This window comes from Acinonyx jubatus, chromosome E3 (genome assembly GCF_027475565.1).
Source record: "Acinonyx jubatus isolate Ajub_Pintada_27869175 chromosome E3, VMU_Ajub_asm_v1.0, whole genome shotgun sequence".
NCBI lineage: Eukaryota > Metazoa > Chordata > Mammalia > Carnivora > Felidae > Acinonyx > Acinonyx jubatus.
The window spans coordinates 30,292,516-30,307,686 of NC_069398.1; the positions used below are offsets into that span (position 1 = coordinate 30,292,516).

At 48.5% G+C, this 15,171-nt stretch overlaps 1 protein-coding gene across 14 annotated transcripts in view; it reads right to left on the reverse strand.

Annotated features, from left to right (window-relative positions):
* Window positions 1–15,171, reverse strand: part of TRRAP (transformation/transcription domain associated protein) — a 111,750-nt gene that overhangs the window by 38,055 nt on the left and 58,524 nt on the right. For 10 of the 14 annotated variants that reach the window (XM_027042215.2, XM_027042218.2, XM_027042227.2 and 7 more), the window contains 13 exons: window positions 14,677–14,943; window positions 13,222–13,428; window positions 12,792–12,950; window positions 12,561–12,695; window positions 11,051–11,161; window positions 9,971–10,117; window positions 7,926–8,139; window positions 7,248–7,373; window positions 4,967–5,113; window positions 3,870–4,072; window positions 3,149–3,270; window positions 2,616–2,829; window positions 646–825 (listed from right to left, as the gene is read on the reverse strand). In XM_027042215.2, the coding sequence (XP_026898016.1) occupies window positions 646–825; window positions 2,616–2,829; window positions 3,149–3,270; window positions 3,870–4,072; window positions 4,967–5,113; window positions 7,248–7,373; window positions 7,926–8,139; window positions 9,971–10,117; window positions 11,051–11,161; window positions 12,561–12,695; window positions 12,792–12,950; window positions 13,222–13,428; window positions 14,677–14,943 (2,232 nt within the window). The remainder of the gene's footprint in view (window positions 1–645; window positions 826–2,615; window positions 2,830–3,148; window positions 3,271–3,869; window positions 4,073–4,966; window positions 5,114–7,247; window positions 7,374–7,925; window positions 8,140–9,970; window positions 10,118–11,050; window positions 11,162–12,560; window positions 12,696–12,791; window positions 12,951–13,221; window positions 13,429–14,676; window positions 14,944–15,171) is intronic. The other 4 variants (XM_027042225.2, XM_053213513.1, XM_053213512.1 and 1 more) reach the window with 1 other exon arrangement.

The window sequence follows — 15,171 nt, forward strand, 5'->3', positions numbered from 1 at the left end:
TGCAACAACATGGATGGATCTTGAAGGCATTCTCCTAAGTGAAAGAAGTCAGACAATGACAAAAACCCTATGTTCTCACTTATATGTGGAATCTTACAAAAAAAAAAAAAAAATCTTACGGAGAACAGACTGGTGCTTGCCAGAGGCAGCAGGATTAGGAGAGGGCAAAATGGGCCAAGGGAGGGCCAAAAGGTATAAACTTCCAGTTATAAGTCAGTCATGGGGATGCAATCAATGTATAGCATGGTGACTATGGGTAATGCTACTGTATTGCATATCTGGAAGTTTCCAGGAGAGTAAATGTTAGAAACTCTCATTAGAAAAAAAATCTGGTAACTGTGTGGTGACACATGTTAACTAGAGGTATCCTGGTGATCATTTAGTAATATACACAAATATTGAATCGTTACATCGGACACTTGAAACTAACATAATGTTGTATGTCAGTTACACCTCGATAATAGAAAAAGAGAAACATCTAACTGAACAGAGGTACCACATCCAGAACTTTCAGGTAGAGACGGGTTTTAATGCATTGCTCTTGCCCTCCCAACCCCCCAAAAATCTAAGGCCGATATCAAATTCGTCCACAGAAATGGGAATTCTGCTGTGAAAAGGAAGGGACCACACAATCTGGAGCATTACTTCCTCTTTGGACTCGCTGTTCTCTCGCTCCCGAGGCTCCTGCTTGACATGTGTGACCATGGCGAAGGCCGCTCGGTCGTGGCTGTCGGCCAGGTTGATGACATTGGTGATGGATGGGAGCATGGCTCCTTGGCAGCTGGTACCAATGGGAGTGCTCTTCTCACACACCGCCAGAAGCAGCTGAAAAGGATTTATGAAAAGAAGACAAACCTAGAACATTAGCCTGGCATTTGGGGTGCAGGGACCCGTGGTTGACACCTAGTTCTCACGACTGGCACACATAGGGTGTTGACTCGTGAGCCCACAGCTCTGCTTCTCCCCAGCTCAGTCAGACAAAGGGTCTGAACTTTTCCTCCAGACACCCCTCACTCGGCACCTCTGACTCGGTGTCTAAGCAGAAATTCAGTATCTTTCTCCCCTACCAGACGGGCTTCCTCCTGCTATCAACTCCTGCCCAGACTAAGTTCCTAACTCATGGACTTCCTCTTCCCAAATCGTCTCCTCACACACAGCTGACTCAGTGCTCTTCTCCCTGTGGCCCCCAGTGGCTTCCATGGCCGCCAGGGGACAGCGCAAGCTACTCAGCATGGCTCACGAGCTCATCCCTGACGTAACACTCGTACCCACACCCGATACTTCCACGACTATTCCCCACATCCCAATACGCTTTGCCACCTGGCCTTTGCCTCTTGACCTGGATGCCCCCAAACTAAGCCACTCTTGCCCCTGCCCCGGTGGAGCTGAAGTGTCATGGAGAAGGACAAGCCCAACATCAACACGTAAACAGACACATAATAACAAACAGAAACAGAAAACAACGACAACAACCAATAACCCAAAACCAAACCAAAAAAGATACATACTCACTGTAAGAACAGAGCCAAGAAACAGGGAGACCAACAGAACAAAAGGGTGCCCCTTTTAGCTTAGGTGTTAAGAATGTGGCATGTCTGAGAACACAAAAGGCCAGTAGGGCTGGAGACCACCGAGGAAGGAGGGAGACAGGGAGGTCAGTATCGGGCTGGAGAGAGGAAAGGGTCTGGTCACATGGGGGCTGGAAAGACGTGTCCTGGAGGCTGGATTTTGTGCCAAGTATAAAGGCAAGGAGTGACACACACAATCAGCATTATTAAGGACAATTTTGCAACAATAACAAAACTAGGGTGGTGAGCAATGATGGTGGCCCCAAGAGGGCAGAAGAAGAAAAAAGGGTGAGAAGCAGGTGGCCCTGAACTGGTAATCCCTGGCGACGGACCAGATGCACAGGACAAACGAGGCAAGGAATGGCAGATCCCCAGCTTGTGCCCCTAAAGAGGATTCCACAATCTTCTATCTCATTAGGCAAAGTAATTTGGTAACCTTCTAGCTTCACTTGTAAACAAGCAGACTAGAATTATCTGCATAGCATCGATAACCGATGGGAAACTAGGCTGCCTGGTGTAGTAAGCAGATAACTAAGCCAATGAAAGGCAGCGGATATGAACAAGAAACAAGAAAACAGAACTCTCCCCACAATCCTGTTAGAAACATTGACCATCCACTGAATCGGTCTGACCATTTCACACAGGCCTCTGTCACTGGCATGCTGGCCCCTCACACTAGGGGATCAAAGTCTGTGACTTTGTCAGGCTGGTCTGGCCTGGCTGCTCTACCTTCCTGCTCTAAGAATGATAAGATGTGACACAGTACATTAAATCTTCAAGGGCGCATAGACAGAATTTACAATTTTCACAGTTGAGGAAAAACAAACCTCTGGCTACACACTAAAGAACACTATTCAATTTTCTAGGAGCTTAAAACCACCCCTAAAAAAAACCCCTTGAGCTGAAAACAAAGCTTTAAAAGTCTTTTTTTTCCTTCCTGGAAGAGAGGACAGCAGTTTATGGTGGAGGTTTCTAATTCATCTCAGACAATGTTGATGCCTCCTGCTTCAGTGCCCTGCCAGGGACGGCGAGCTGAGCCCGTCCTACCTCAATGCACTGCTTAATCCAGAAGTGGTTCCCCATGGCTTCCCAATTCTGGGAACAGGTAACGTAAAGCAGGCGCTCGTATACCCGACGTTTCATAGAGTTGTCAAAAACCTCGAAAAACTTTGCCCTGATGAGGGGCTGGGCGCAACGCAGCCCGGAGAGGAAGGCTGGCTCGAGTTTCGCAGTCAGCTCACTGCCAGACAGCGTCTCATCCCTGAAATGGAAAGAGGAACACGGGGTGGAAGAGCTACACCAGAGGGGGACTCTGCAAGCCGGAAGCCAACAGGCAGAAAACAAGCGGGCGAGAACGCTCCTAAATGCCGCTACGAAAGCCGAGAGTGGATCATGAATTACCATAGGCCGACGCAGCATTTGAGCAAAAGGTGCGTTAATGGCACAAAAATATGTTCTGGGATTAAGTGTAGGTATGTTTAAAATTTAACTATCGTGAAGAGATTCAACGTTACGTAGGTTAATTAAAGAACATACTGTTAGACACATACGCACAATGTTTGGTTAACCGCTGTCATTACCTGTAGACATAGTTAACGAGGTCTAAAAACTGGGCATTTAATTCAAGGTCTTCTGGAAAGCGCTTTTCTATGTAGGCCATCATTTTCACAAGCAAAATGGACTTCTCCCGGAGTGTAGGTGTCTGTATGAATTGGGTTTTTTTTAAAAGAAAAGGTCAATTACGTCTATTTGAGAAAAGATAAATTCAAAAGCATTTCAGCCATCTGCTTTATTTTTTAAGCTCCTAAAATTCTGTCAGGTAAAGTAAGCCAAGTTCATTTCTAAACGGAAAGAGCCCGCCTCTGGCTGTATGCAAATCCTTAAAATCAAGACAGCTGCCAATCTGATTTTCCTAGGGGCTGCAGCTCACTTTGGAGAGAAAGTAACTAAATTACCAAACAAATCAGAAGTTTTGCAATCACCTTACTAAATTCAGTAACAGTCCCATTTCATTAATTTTTTGGATGCTTACCTTTAGCACCACAAAGACTAAGAAACAAGATTCACTTAACATCTTAATACAAATACACATTAAAAAGAGTGACCGGTCACCTTGAGCATCTATTTAAAATCTGTTAAGTGCCATGAGAGAAATCCATCTTAAGAAAAAATCCTGCAAATGTCAACATGGGAAAAAGCGTCTTGCCGGAGAAGCGAGAGAAGAGCTGAGCAGGCCATGCTTGGACTTCTGCCTGCACAGCAGCAGGTGCCTGACCCGAGCACAGCCCTCTCGCTGCTCACCTGACTGGCTGCCATCGGGGAATTGTTTTTCACCCACTCTTCCACGATTTTCACCACAGCCCGGAGGATTTTGGCATCCGGCGACTTTTCAATGAGGGAGGTCAGGATGGCCTGAATGAAGTTCTTCCTCATCTCCATGCTCATGACGGCCAGGCGCGTTTTCACCAGCTCCAGACTCAGCATCACCAGCTCTCCTGTTCCTGCTTGTGCAGAGAAAAGGGGAGCACCCCAACAATCCACATGATGCATGATGTGGCGCGTCAGATTCTGTCCCACCCTGCCCCCCACATACTCTCCTGCAAGAGGGGCCTCATAAGCGCCTCCGCACGGGCAAGGGGACGATGGAGCGGATGGACCAGTGCCGGACACCCAGACACAGGCAGTCCTCAAGCCACGTTCACAGCACTTCTGCTCCGATGGGCCTCTAGCAGTGGTGCCAACTCTGGGCACATGTGGCCCCGCCCCCGCAACCAACAACTTTATCCCTCAGGATCCTGGGACCCACTACTACTCGGGCCCAGAACCTACAACTTCATTTTTCATAAGGCATAAAGCTCTGATTATGCATTTGGTTTTACAGCAAAACCACTGGATAGCTCTCACTTAGCAGTGAATGCCCCACATAAATATCCAGCCCGCTTAAAAATTTCATCCCTACATTCACAAATTTGGAACGTAATTCATGAAAAAAAAAATTTAATGTTTATTTTTGAGAGAGCGAGCGAGCACACGAGCAGGGGAGGGGCAGAGAGAAAGAGGGAGACACAGAATCTGAAGCAGACTCCAGGCTCTGAGCCATCAGCACAGAGCCCAACGCGGGGCTCAAACTCACAGACTGTGAGATCGTGACCTGAGCCAAAGTCAGAGGCTTAACCGACTGAGCCACCCAGGTGCCCCTGGAATGTAATTCATTTTAAAAACGAGTCTCACTTTGGTTTTATATGAAATGCTCACAACTTCTTTTTTGAAAGCAAACAGAGAGCGGACTGCACAAAAAAAACAGGAATTCACGTTGGTTTCAGAATTCAATCACACAGCAGCACCCTTTTGGTGTTCCATGAAGTCTGAGAAAAAAACGTGGGGGCCCTGGTTGTCACCTGAGGTAGCTTCTGTGCTGCCCGACGCTGCCTGTGGGTTCAGGTGCTCTCGGACCATCTTCTGCAGGGAGCGCATGAAGACCGAGATGAGCCGGTCGATGTAGCTCGGGTTGTTGCTGCAGGCGGACTTGAGGATCATAAGGGTCCCTAAGAGGTAGAAATCGGTGTGTTCGGTTTTAAGAAAAGTTTTTTTAAAACTCAGTAATCAACAAAAATGGGGTATTTAAAACATTTTAAAGTGTACTGAATAAAAATGTGTTGTTTCTGACCAAGTATGGATAAACCCCAAGTGTCAACATTAGAAGCTTTTGTCCACACACACTACACTCTGGAGCACCGCATTTTCACTCCCAATTCTGAATTCACGATCCACACCAAGCACGGGAGCCGATTTTTATGCTTGGTAGATACAACGTACGTACCTTCAGTTCTGGATTTTATCCTTGGTATAGCAAACCACCCTAAGTGACATTTATTGTCCCATGATAAGTTTGGGCAAAAAAAAAAAAGAGGGGTGCCCGGGTGGCACCCCCGGGTTAAGCATCTGACTTTGGCTCAGGTCATGATCTTGCGGTTTGTGAGTTTGAGCCCCGTGTTGGGCTCTGTGCCAACAGCTCAGAGCCTGGAGCCTGCTTCAGATCCTATGTCTCCCTCCTTCTCTGCCCCTCCACTGCTTGCATTCTCGCACTCTCAAAAATAAAAAAAATAGACATTAAAAAATTTTGAAAAAAAAAAAAAAAGAAAATAGAACAAGAAAAAAAAAAGAAAATCCTTAAAAACAAATCTAGACTATTTGGACATGATAAATATTTTAGAATTCAATTTGTACCCCATTCTGAAAAACTGAGTAAGATCAGTAAAAATCCAGTAAAAGTCAACAAAACTAACATCAGAGCATGAACACTGAGTATGTGCAAAAAACGTAATCTTTCCTGACATTTTTTAGGAACATCCTGACCCTGACCTACACATGAAATTTTAAATTTGTATTCATGGTTCCCATTATAGACCAGTATAAGGGTATTCATTTGCCATTGTTGGGTGCAATCATCACAGATTTGGACAATTTTAGGCTTGCTTTGTTAAAAGGCTGAGTCTCAGGAGACAGGTGATGCTTGGTGATGATGAGTCAATAACTGAGCCCTGGGTCTAGGGCAGGGAGACTGGTGTGACAAGACTCCAGGCACTAGCCCCAGTGCTGCCCCCGGCCTGCTGTCACCCCCACAAAGGAGGGAGGCAGGGCCAACAGTGGTCAGCTCTTCAGAGTCCTCCAGAGAATTAAGAAGACATTCAAACTCTGGAAGCCAGGCTGCGAAGCAAGAACTACATGACCTGCCTTAACAAAAGTCACAAAAGGATTCCTCAACCATCTAAATCCACCCGGTTCCAGAATAGAGCTGGCAAGCTTGCATACTAAGGGATACAATTTTAGATAAATTTATCTGGTTCCCAAATTTCACGTAGCAAGGGTCTGGAGAGCAAGAAACTCATTCAGATGTAACGTATTCAGTTTGCAGATTCAGATGCAAGTGTGTGCATGATAAAAGCTACCTATGTGTTTACACACAAGTACACAGAAAAAAAGACACACATCAAGACGTTAGTTAATAGTGAATATTTACTAAGCAAAGAGACTTTTAGTTTTCCTTCTTTTGTATTTTCAAAATTTCATACAATGACTAAGTTAAAAAAGCATTTTTAAACTGCTAACCCTAAGTCTGTGACTTTCACAAAAAGCAGAGTAAAGTAGCTACGCATTTGACTTCTGAGTATCTGGAGGCCCAAGTCGTCCGGCTGCCCCGATTACCTGAAAAACCAACTCTTGTCTCACCTGGGGCAGCCAGAGCCTCACCACGTAGACAGGGACTAGTTCTCGTCTTGGGAGTGGCTTCAACACGGGTGACCGTATCGTGAAAGGCAGCAATTACACATCTGTGCACACTGCTTTAGCAGCGGCTCCGTGTGTGACGTGAAGCCGGGGCAGCAGGACCTGCACCACACGGGGCAGCTCCCCCACAGCCCAATCCTGCACCTGAGGCTGGGGCGGGAGGAACCGAGGGAACACAGACATTGGTTGGGTGGAGGCCATTTCCCTCAAAGACCACAGGGGACTGGGGCCTCACCTGTACCAGGCCACACACGACACCCTCAGCGCATGTCAGCTCAAAGCTCCAGCTGACATCCTGACCCTTTCCGAGAAGGAAAGCTCGTCCAGAGAGCACAGAGACCGACGCCAAAAGGAACCGCTGCTACAGAAAATCTAAATCGGACCCAAACTCACCGAAAAGCTGGGAGGGATTCGCATTGGTGGCCTTCTCATAGTTGGTGAGTCCTTCATAGATTACCTTTCCGACGGCCGCATAGAGGCACTCCAGCTCTTCGTACTTGGAGGCCACACTGGAAGTGCCTGAAACAGAGGCGAGAACCTGGGCCCTACGGTTTAGGTTCTCAGGCCCATCAGGGCACCGGGACATTGACCTTCCTCACACTAGGTCTGGAGCCTTAGTTATCTTGGGATGTGGGACAACTGGCATGGGCGCTTCTCTCACACTGCAGGACTTGTGGCGCTCATCTCTGAGAGGATTCCGACTTTACAGAGCTAAGGGACAACGTTTTATCCCCCAAGCTTCCCCGGAGTGCACCCAAGATCCACTCACTTACAGTATGCCAAAGTTTGACCTCGACCGTTTGACATTGGACAAAACACTGTAACCCAATTTCCTTTACTGCCTAAGGAAAGTCACGTTCGGCTGATGAGTAACAGCATTTCCAAAGCAAAACAAAAAACATAATGCAACGACTGCTGCCGTTAAGTTCTTAGGTCAAGAAAAAATTTTTTTCAAAGAAAGATGCAAAGCCCGAAGTAAACGCTCACTATAGTAACTGGAGGAGGAGCACTCTCGAGTGACAAGCTCCGTGCCCTCCCATCCACTGAGGCACCAGAGCAAAGGTCACCTACTTGGCTCTGTTGGGAAAATGCTCATTAGGCGGGAGAGAAGGCTATGGACCGCTCGGAGAACCTTGGTGTTCGCGCATGTCATGCACGCAGCGATCCCACGCTGCAGAGGTTTGAAGCTGCTGAGGATGGCTGGAGACTGCAAGACAGTGAGCAAGAAACCCAGAACTTCCAATCCCGTGCAAATATTTCCATAGTTGACTTGATTAGGCTGCTCCTGCGGTGGAGAACACAGGCCACACACAGATGACGTCAACACTCCGGTGCCATCCACTACACAAGGACCACATTTTATTAATACAGGAGGACTTCACATTTCTTTTAACAAATTTGCTTTAAGTATTTAGTCAAACCCCCTTTTAAATGCTTATGAAAGACATTAATACTCAATATTAAAAATCTGAAAGTCATTAAAATCGGGTCTAAAAAATAAAATTCAAATATCCTTCCAAAGGGAAGTATCTTTGAAACTGTGGATCTTGAAATCAATCCAAAAGATGATGTCATAAAAAAAACAGTATTAGAAAACAGAGTATTGCTTCTTGAAACTTTTGTCTCTGTGGTTTACACACACAGATGCCTTGTCTATGTACTGTGAGGACACACTGGGTTGTGAGATAAAATCTTCTCACACTTACTATGGGAAAAGAGTGGAAAGTCACCATGAGCTGGGCACGCTGCATGACGGAAATGTTAGCCTGTGACGTGGCAGAGGTCGTTCACTAATGGCTAAGCTTAACTCAATGCGACTGCATTGGATAGGGAAGTAGTTTGACCTTTCAAAAAGAAAAAGAGGATGGGGCGCCTGGGTGGCCCAGTCGGTTGGGTGTCTGACTCCTGATTTGGGCTCAGGTCATGATCTCTCGGCTCCTGGGATCGAGCCCCACATCAGACTCTGTATTGACAGTATAGAGCCTGCTTGGGATTCTCTCTCTCTGCCTGTGTCTCTCAAAATAAACACATAAACTTAAAAAAAAAAAAAAAAAGAAAGAAAGAATAAGAGAAAAGAAATATACAGAAAATCCTGAAGTTACATGTCAAGCTAGAATCAAAGCATATACTGCAGACAGGCAGCCTATGATCCCACTGTTTTTGTGGTACAGGTAATCTGTGCAACCTTTTAAAAAAACCCCTTTGCAATGCAAAATAACAAAAGCTTAAAATCGGTCTGCAGCTGCCCAGAAATTACAGGATCATGGTTTTTTACAGAAAGAGACCAAAGACCCACCAAATAATCAGCAGCATTAGAGGCTAATTTTTTTAACCCTTACCCCCCCTTTAGTTTATTTATTTTGAGAGAGAGAGCGAGTGAGCGCGTGCCCAAGTGGGGAAGGGACAAAGAGAGAATCCCAAGCAGGCTCTGTGCTGTCAGCACAGAGACTGACACGGGGCTCAAACCCGTGGACCGTAAGATCATGATCTGAGCCAAAGTCAGACTTTTTTTTTTTTTTTTTAATTTTTTAAAAATCTTTATTAGTTTTGAGAAAGAGCGTGTGAGCAGGGGAGGAGCAGACAGAGAGGGAGACACAGAATCCAAAGCAGGCTCCAGGCTCTGAGCTGTCAGCACAGAGCCCGACACGGGGCTCGAACTCATGAACCATGAGATCATGACCTGAGCCAAAGTCGGATGCTCAACCGAGCCACCCAGGCGCCCCCAAAGTCAGACATTTAATTGACTGAGCCACCCAGGCATCCCAGGGCTAATTTTATTACCTTATTTTGTGGTGCTCGATAACAAATTATATGTCTGTTTTAAAGTTTTAAGTTTATTTTAGAGATTGTTTCATAAACCAACTAAAATTGTTTATACCAAGCCAGTCGAGAGGTCACTTTAAGAACAGACGCTTCAAGATGCAAGAGAACTATCATGTTTTCAAAGCTCTTTGCTGCCTGGGGCTGGGGACATGAGCTCAAGTTTTAAGATCTTTTTCAGGGAGTAAAACTCCCTCCCCCTCCCTAGCAGCCACGATTGGCCAAGAGAAAGGAGGGTTTGGGGTTTGGTGGCCCAGCCCCAAGATCGGGTGGCAGTGACAGACACATCCACTTACCACACTCATCAGGAGCTTGTCAAACCACTGCAGTTTGAGCTCAGACTTGGACCACATGTCTGGGCGCAAGGCAGTCTTCAGTAGAGTCACACACCGTCGAGACAGCACCTCCCCAGGAGACCCCGCAGTGTTGGTATTGTCGTTAACCTGGAAATCCACTTAAATTCAAGGCCACGTCTCACTGTGACACTGACTCTCGCCCTGGCACCTGGCTTCCACTTCACTGCCACCTCCTTTCCCACCTGACTCAATTGAGCCTTTCCCACTTCAGGGACTCTTGCCGAGAGCCACCCCCCCCCCCCCCCCCACTCTCTTGCTGTGGGGTCTGTGGGGATTTGCACTCATTTGTGGGAGTGACGGATTAGCGTCAGGCAGCTCCCCAAGAGCGCACCCAAGCTCCTCCCACGGACATCACAGGCTGGCCCTGGCACACTGCAGCACCGAGAAGGTACTAGCTGAATTATTCAGCAGATTCTTTTCAGTACTTTGAAGCCCTCAACGGTTTTGCAAGATCTACTATTCTGTTTAGTAATCATACAAACTTAAGACTCCCAAATTCTAAAAAAACTACCTAAGAAAATTTCATTTACAATGTTTTTTTCAAACTGTTTCGGAAATAGATTCCCAAGAAATACATGAAAATACATATTGACGTAAATGATAAAGAAATACAAGTTTTAAAAGCACTTAAATTACTAAACGTCCACAATTTATGGAGGTCGGATCATCCCAGCACCTTTACGAGATGTATTTGGAAGTTAAATAATCTGCCCAAGGTCACTGGCCGAGTGCCACGTTGTGTCAACACCAAGATGACCTTAATCGTGAGATATAACAATATTTTACCATCGCAGAAAGAAAAAATGTTTTTAAAAATCCCATCACTTATAAAACAGGCAGGTTTCAGAAACGTTAGCCTGTTACGAAATCAGTGGAATGCGGTACAAGAGAGCTGGCCTCAGACCTTGGTTTGTCTACATTGTTCCTGACTACACTGTCAGAGATAACATTCTAGAATCTATTAAGCAGTCTCTGTTCTGAAGAATCTGTAATGTAACAGAAGCCTTTCAAAAGCCGCACCTGACAAGCCACGCGGATGAGGAAGTTCACCACTGTGTCTGTGTGCTGCTTATCAATGGGTTTGGCAAGAAGGGAGTCGGCTCCAGGCAGCGACTGGCTCCTTCCGAACACCTAGAAAAGGCAGGCAGAGCATTCTCAACAATGCTTCCGTCTGACAGGGCGCGGCCTTGTGCAGCCAGCTCGAGGTACACAGTCCTCCTGGGGACGGCGGCTCTGGGCAGCGGGGAGACCGGCGGCAGGCACGTCTCTGCAGACACAACCGACAAAGTCGCGAGGACACCAAGGCGGCTCTTCATACGGAGCAGCAGCCAGGAGAAGAGCACAGACAAAGCTGCTCCAGGCACAGGAAAAGGAGCCAGTGGATGAGTCCCAAGTGAACAAAGACCCTGGGCCACTCCTGAAGTGGAGGAAAGGCCTGTGTGGCTGGAGCATCGTGAGCAAGAACGGGGGGGGGGGGGGGGGGGGGGGGGGGGGGGGGAGGGCGGGGGGGGAGGGCGGGGGAGGCACGAAGGCCATCAGCAGGGCTGAGTCACACAGGCCTTGAAGGCCTCAGCCCCAGAGAGGGCTTGGCCGGGGAAAGACAACCTGACCTACTGCTTCTTCAAGCTTTTTCTTTTTTTAAATGTTTATTTTTGAGAGAGAGTACGAGTGGGGGAGGGGCAGAAAGGGCAACCGAGAATCCGAAGAGGGCTATGTGCTGACAGCAAAGAGTCCAATGCGGGGCTTAGAACTCACAAACGAGCCATGAGATCCTGACCTGAGCCGAAGTCGGAGGCTTAACCAACTGAGCCACCCAGGTGCCCCATCTTCAAGTTTCATTTTTAAACGATGTAACAGTACAGAGGCCCCAGGCTCCCTTTACTCAGCTTCCCTTAGATTCTGACAAGAGGCAGCAGGAGAGGAGAGAGGAGCTGGGAGGCACTGCAGTGAGCAGGGGAGGTGGCTGGGCGCACGCCAAGAAGGGTCCGTGGCCGGGTGAGCAGGACCTGACACGTAAATGGACAAAATCCGTGGCCCGAGGTGTCCGACCTGAGCACAAGTAGAGACCAGTAGAGGGGAGGGACGGTTCAACCTCAGGCACAGAGTGACAGAGCCATCACCTCAACAAGGGCTGAGAAGAGTGAGCAACCCCCTGCCTGGCTCTCTTGTGTTCTCCAAACAAAACAGAACACATTTGTTCATTATGAAAAAAATGAACACAAATGGGTGCACATTCTCGATCAATTTTCTTACCCCAAAGCGTTTCTCTCGATGCCTCCCTGCAAGGAATTAGCCATTCTCATTGGAACTCTAAGGTATTAAACACACATGTAAAAAACAAAAAAACAACAACAACCGTGTCTCATGACATGAGAAACATGGCGAGTAAGTCCTAGGTCACTGGGGTTCTACCTGTGAGTGCAGCCTTTCCCGGCTGTGTCTCAGGCACAGTGCTGGGCACTCAGCCCACATTCGGAATTTGTGGAATGAATGAAAGAAGCGCAGAACCCAAAACAGCACTCGATCTTACCGCGCTGATGGCTCCAGTGGCCGTCCTAAAGCGTTTCACTTCCTGGGCGGAATCCACCGACAGGCCTCTTTTAATGGAAGATGAAACAGAGTTGACTCCTTCGCCACTTGAATTTGAGTCCATGTCTGAATCCGGCTTAAAAAACACACAGGTGTGACTTTACAAACTGATTTCTAGGGAGAAGCAGAAGGAATTCAGTCTGGGACGACAGGACAAGTCTGGCAGCCATACCTGCTGGTCCTTGATCCTCTGCAATTCCCACTTGATGACGACTTCAGACAGGTCCACGGCCAGCCGCCTCTGCTCGATGGTGACGCTGGGCGTGAAGCCCAACCTCTGCATGGCGCTGACCATGTGCTGCACCAAGTGATGCCGCACAGGGTAGTAGACCTAGGGGTACGGGGCCTGTGTCACACCTGGACCACTGCCTCGTGACTCCAACACACATGCGCAAGTGGGCACACACACACACGCATACACCCCCACCCCCCAATGGACCAGAAATACCTTTACTAAAAGGTGACTAACCACATTATTACCGCAAACAATTAGAGATAAGCAAGAGGTGAAAGCAAATGCCTGAACGTGCAGGATGCACCCCCTATGGTCCTACGGTGCTCTCAGCGTGTGGTCCCCACCCCCCGTGGTGCTCTCTACACACCTTAAAGTGTTGCACGATCAAATGCAGGATGTGAACGAGCTGCGGGACCGTGTGGCCTTCCTCCACAATGATCTTCCTCGTCCAGTGCGTCAGCATCTGGTGCCCGTCCTCCATCCTGGCCGGCACCGCCGGAGTCAAAATGGCCATCGCCTGTCTCACGATGGCTCGAGCCTCCATCGCATGAGCCTTGAGGAGACTGTGAAAGACCTAAAACAGGGAAGAGGTTCTTATGCACGGTGAGAACGAAGGCTTGGAGAAAGGAGATGAGAACAATCACTTTGAACTGAGACTGGGTGTTTTTGCAAAAACGGTTTTTGCAAAATTCCTTAGGGCTGTCTTCTCAGGAAACAACAAAGCTGCTTTCTCCTTCCTTAAGTTTTGAGATGAATACGTTGTTCCTCCTCCTACCGAGCTCCCACTTCATGCCCGTGCTGGGCCAGGGTGGAGCATGCAGAGGAAGACCTGGCTCCTTACAGGGACTCTGTCTCGCGTAACTCATGGGAAGTTAGCTGATGTACAGGGATCATTTCTTTCACCACAGCGTGACACGAGTAAAAGGGACTGCCCTCAGGGGCAGTCTTAGAAAAGCGCGAGAGGTGATGTCCTGACGTTAAGTAAGGTCACGACACAAAGACCACCTGATGGGTACGGAAGATGGAAGGGGCAGGGCAGGTGCTGGAGATCAACAGGACTCGCCCCGACCGGGAACTAGAGGGCATCGCGGATGATCCCTGCGTCTCTGGCTGGGAGAGCAGCACCCCAGAGACGTGCCTGTGAGAGGTGATGACGGAGGGGCCACTGGCCTTGTGGTCTGGGGTGTAACACCTCAGAGGTCACAAGACGAAGTGGTCAGAGGAAAACAATCAGGAGTGACCGCACAGAAGAGGACAAGGACGATCGCTTAGGCAACATTAATGGGACAAACTGAGCACTAAAGTGTACTACCGCATTTAATTCTTACAGAGACAACACTACACTCAGGGTCACAAACTTGCGACTGCAAAACAGAAACTCAAACCCAGGGCGGCCTGGCGTCAAGGCCTAACCCCTCCGGGGACTCGGAGAAGGGTGCTCATCGTTGGCAGAGGATCAGTACGGGATAAGGGCTCTAGAGTGCCTAGTGTCTTTAGCTAAGGAACGGGCTGGGCCCTTGCAGAATGGTTTCAATGGACCAGCAGATCGGAAGCCAGGCTACAACGTGCAGAGGAGCAGGAGATGGGCAAAGGAGACGCTTTGCTGTTTCAGCAGCAAGGCCGCAGAGGGACGACGGAGCACAGCAGTAACTGCGGAGCGGGGGACACAGTGAGCGGTCATGGGAGGGTTCACGGTGTTTGTAACACGGCAGAAACCAGCTATTTTTAAACGGTGCCGGGAAGGACAACAGCAAAGGAGGCTACAACTGCGGAGGGGGGGTGGGGCGCAGTGGAGGGGGGATGGGAGGGCGCCCCGCGGTACCTGAAGGACGATCTTCTTGTGTATGGCAAACTTGGCAATGATGTGTGCCAGAAGCAAGTGTCCGCTGTATTTGCAGGCCGGATCCACGCAGGCCTTGGACAGCAGGCAGGGCCATGCGAAGGTCATGAGGCGGCGCAGCTTGCTGTTGCGGTTCTTGTTGTTGTCGTGGATGTGGTGCGGGGCGTGCTCCACCAGCAGCGTGGCGTACTGCAGGAGGTATATCCTCAGCGAGTCCAGCATGTCCGCCTGCTTCTCCGGGTCCAGCACCTGCGGGCGAGACCAGAAGAACGGAGCTCAGGTCCAGTCCTGAGCCGTGTCACCAACCAAGGGCCACACGACAGGTTTATACCTTCAAACACACACGCACGAGCGCACTCCTAAACACACACACACACACACACACACGTGCGCACGCGCACGGCATATACAACATCAAGCTTTACAACAAGAGAACCAACGAGGTCATGCCCATTTTCCCGTCATGTGTACGGATCA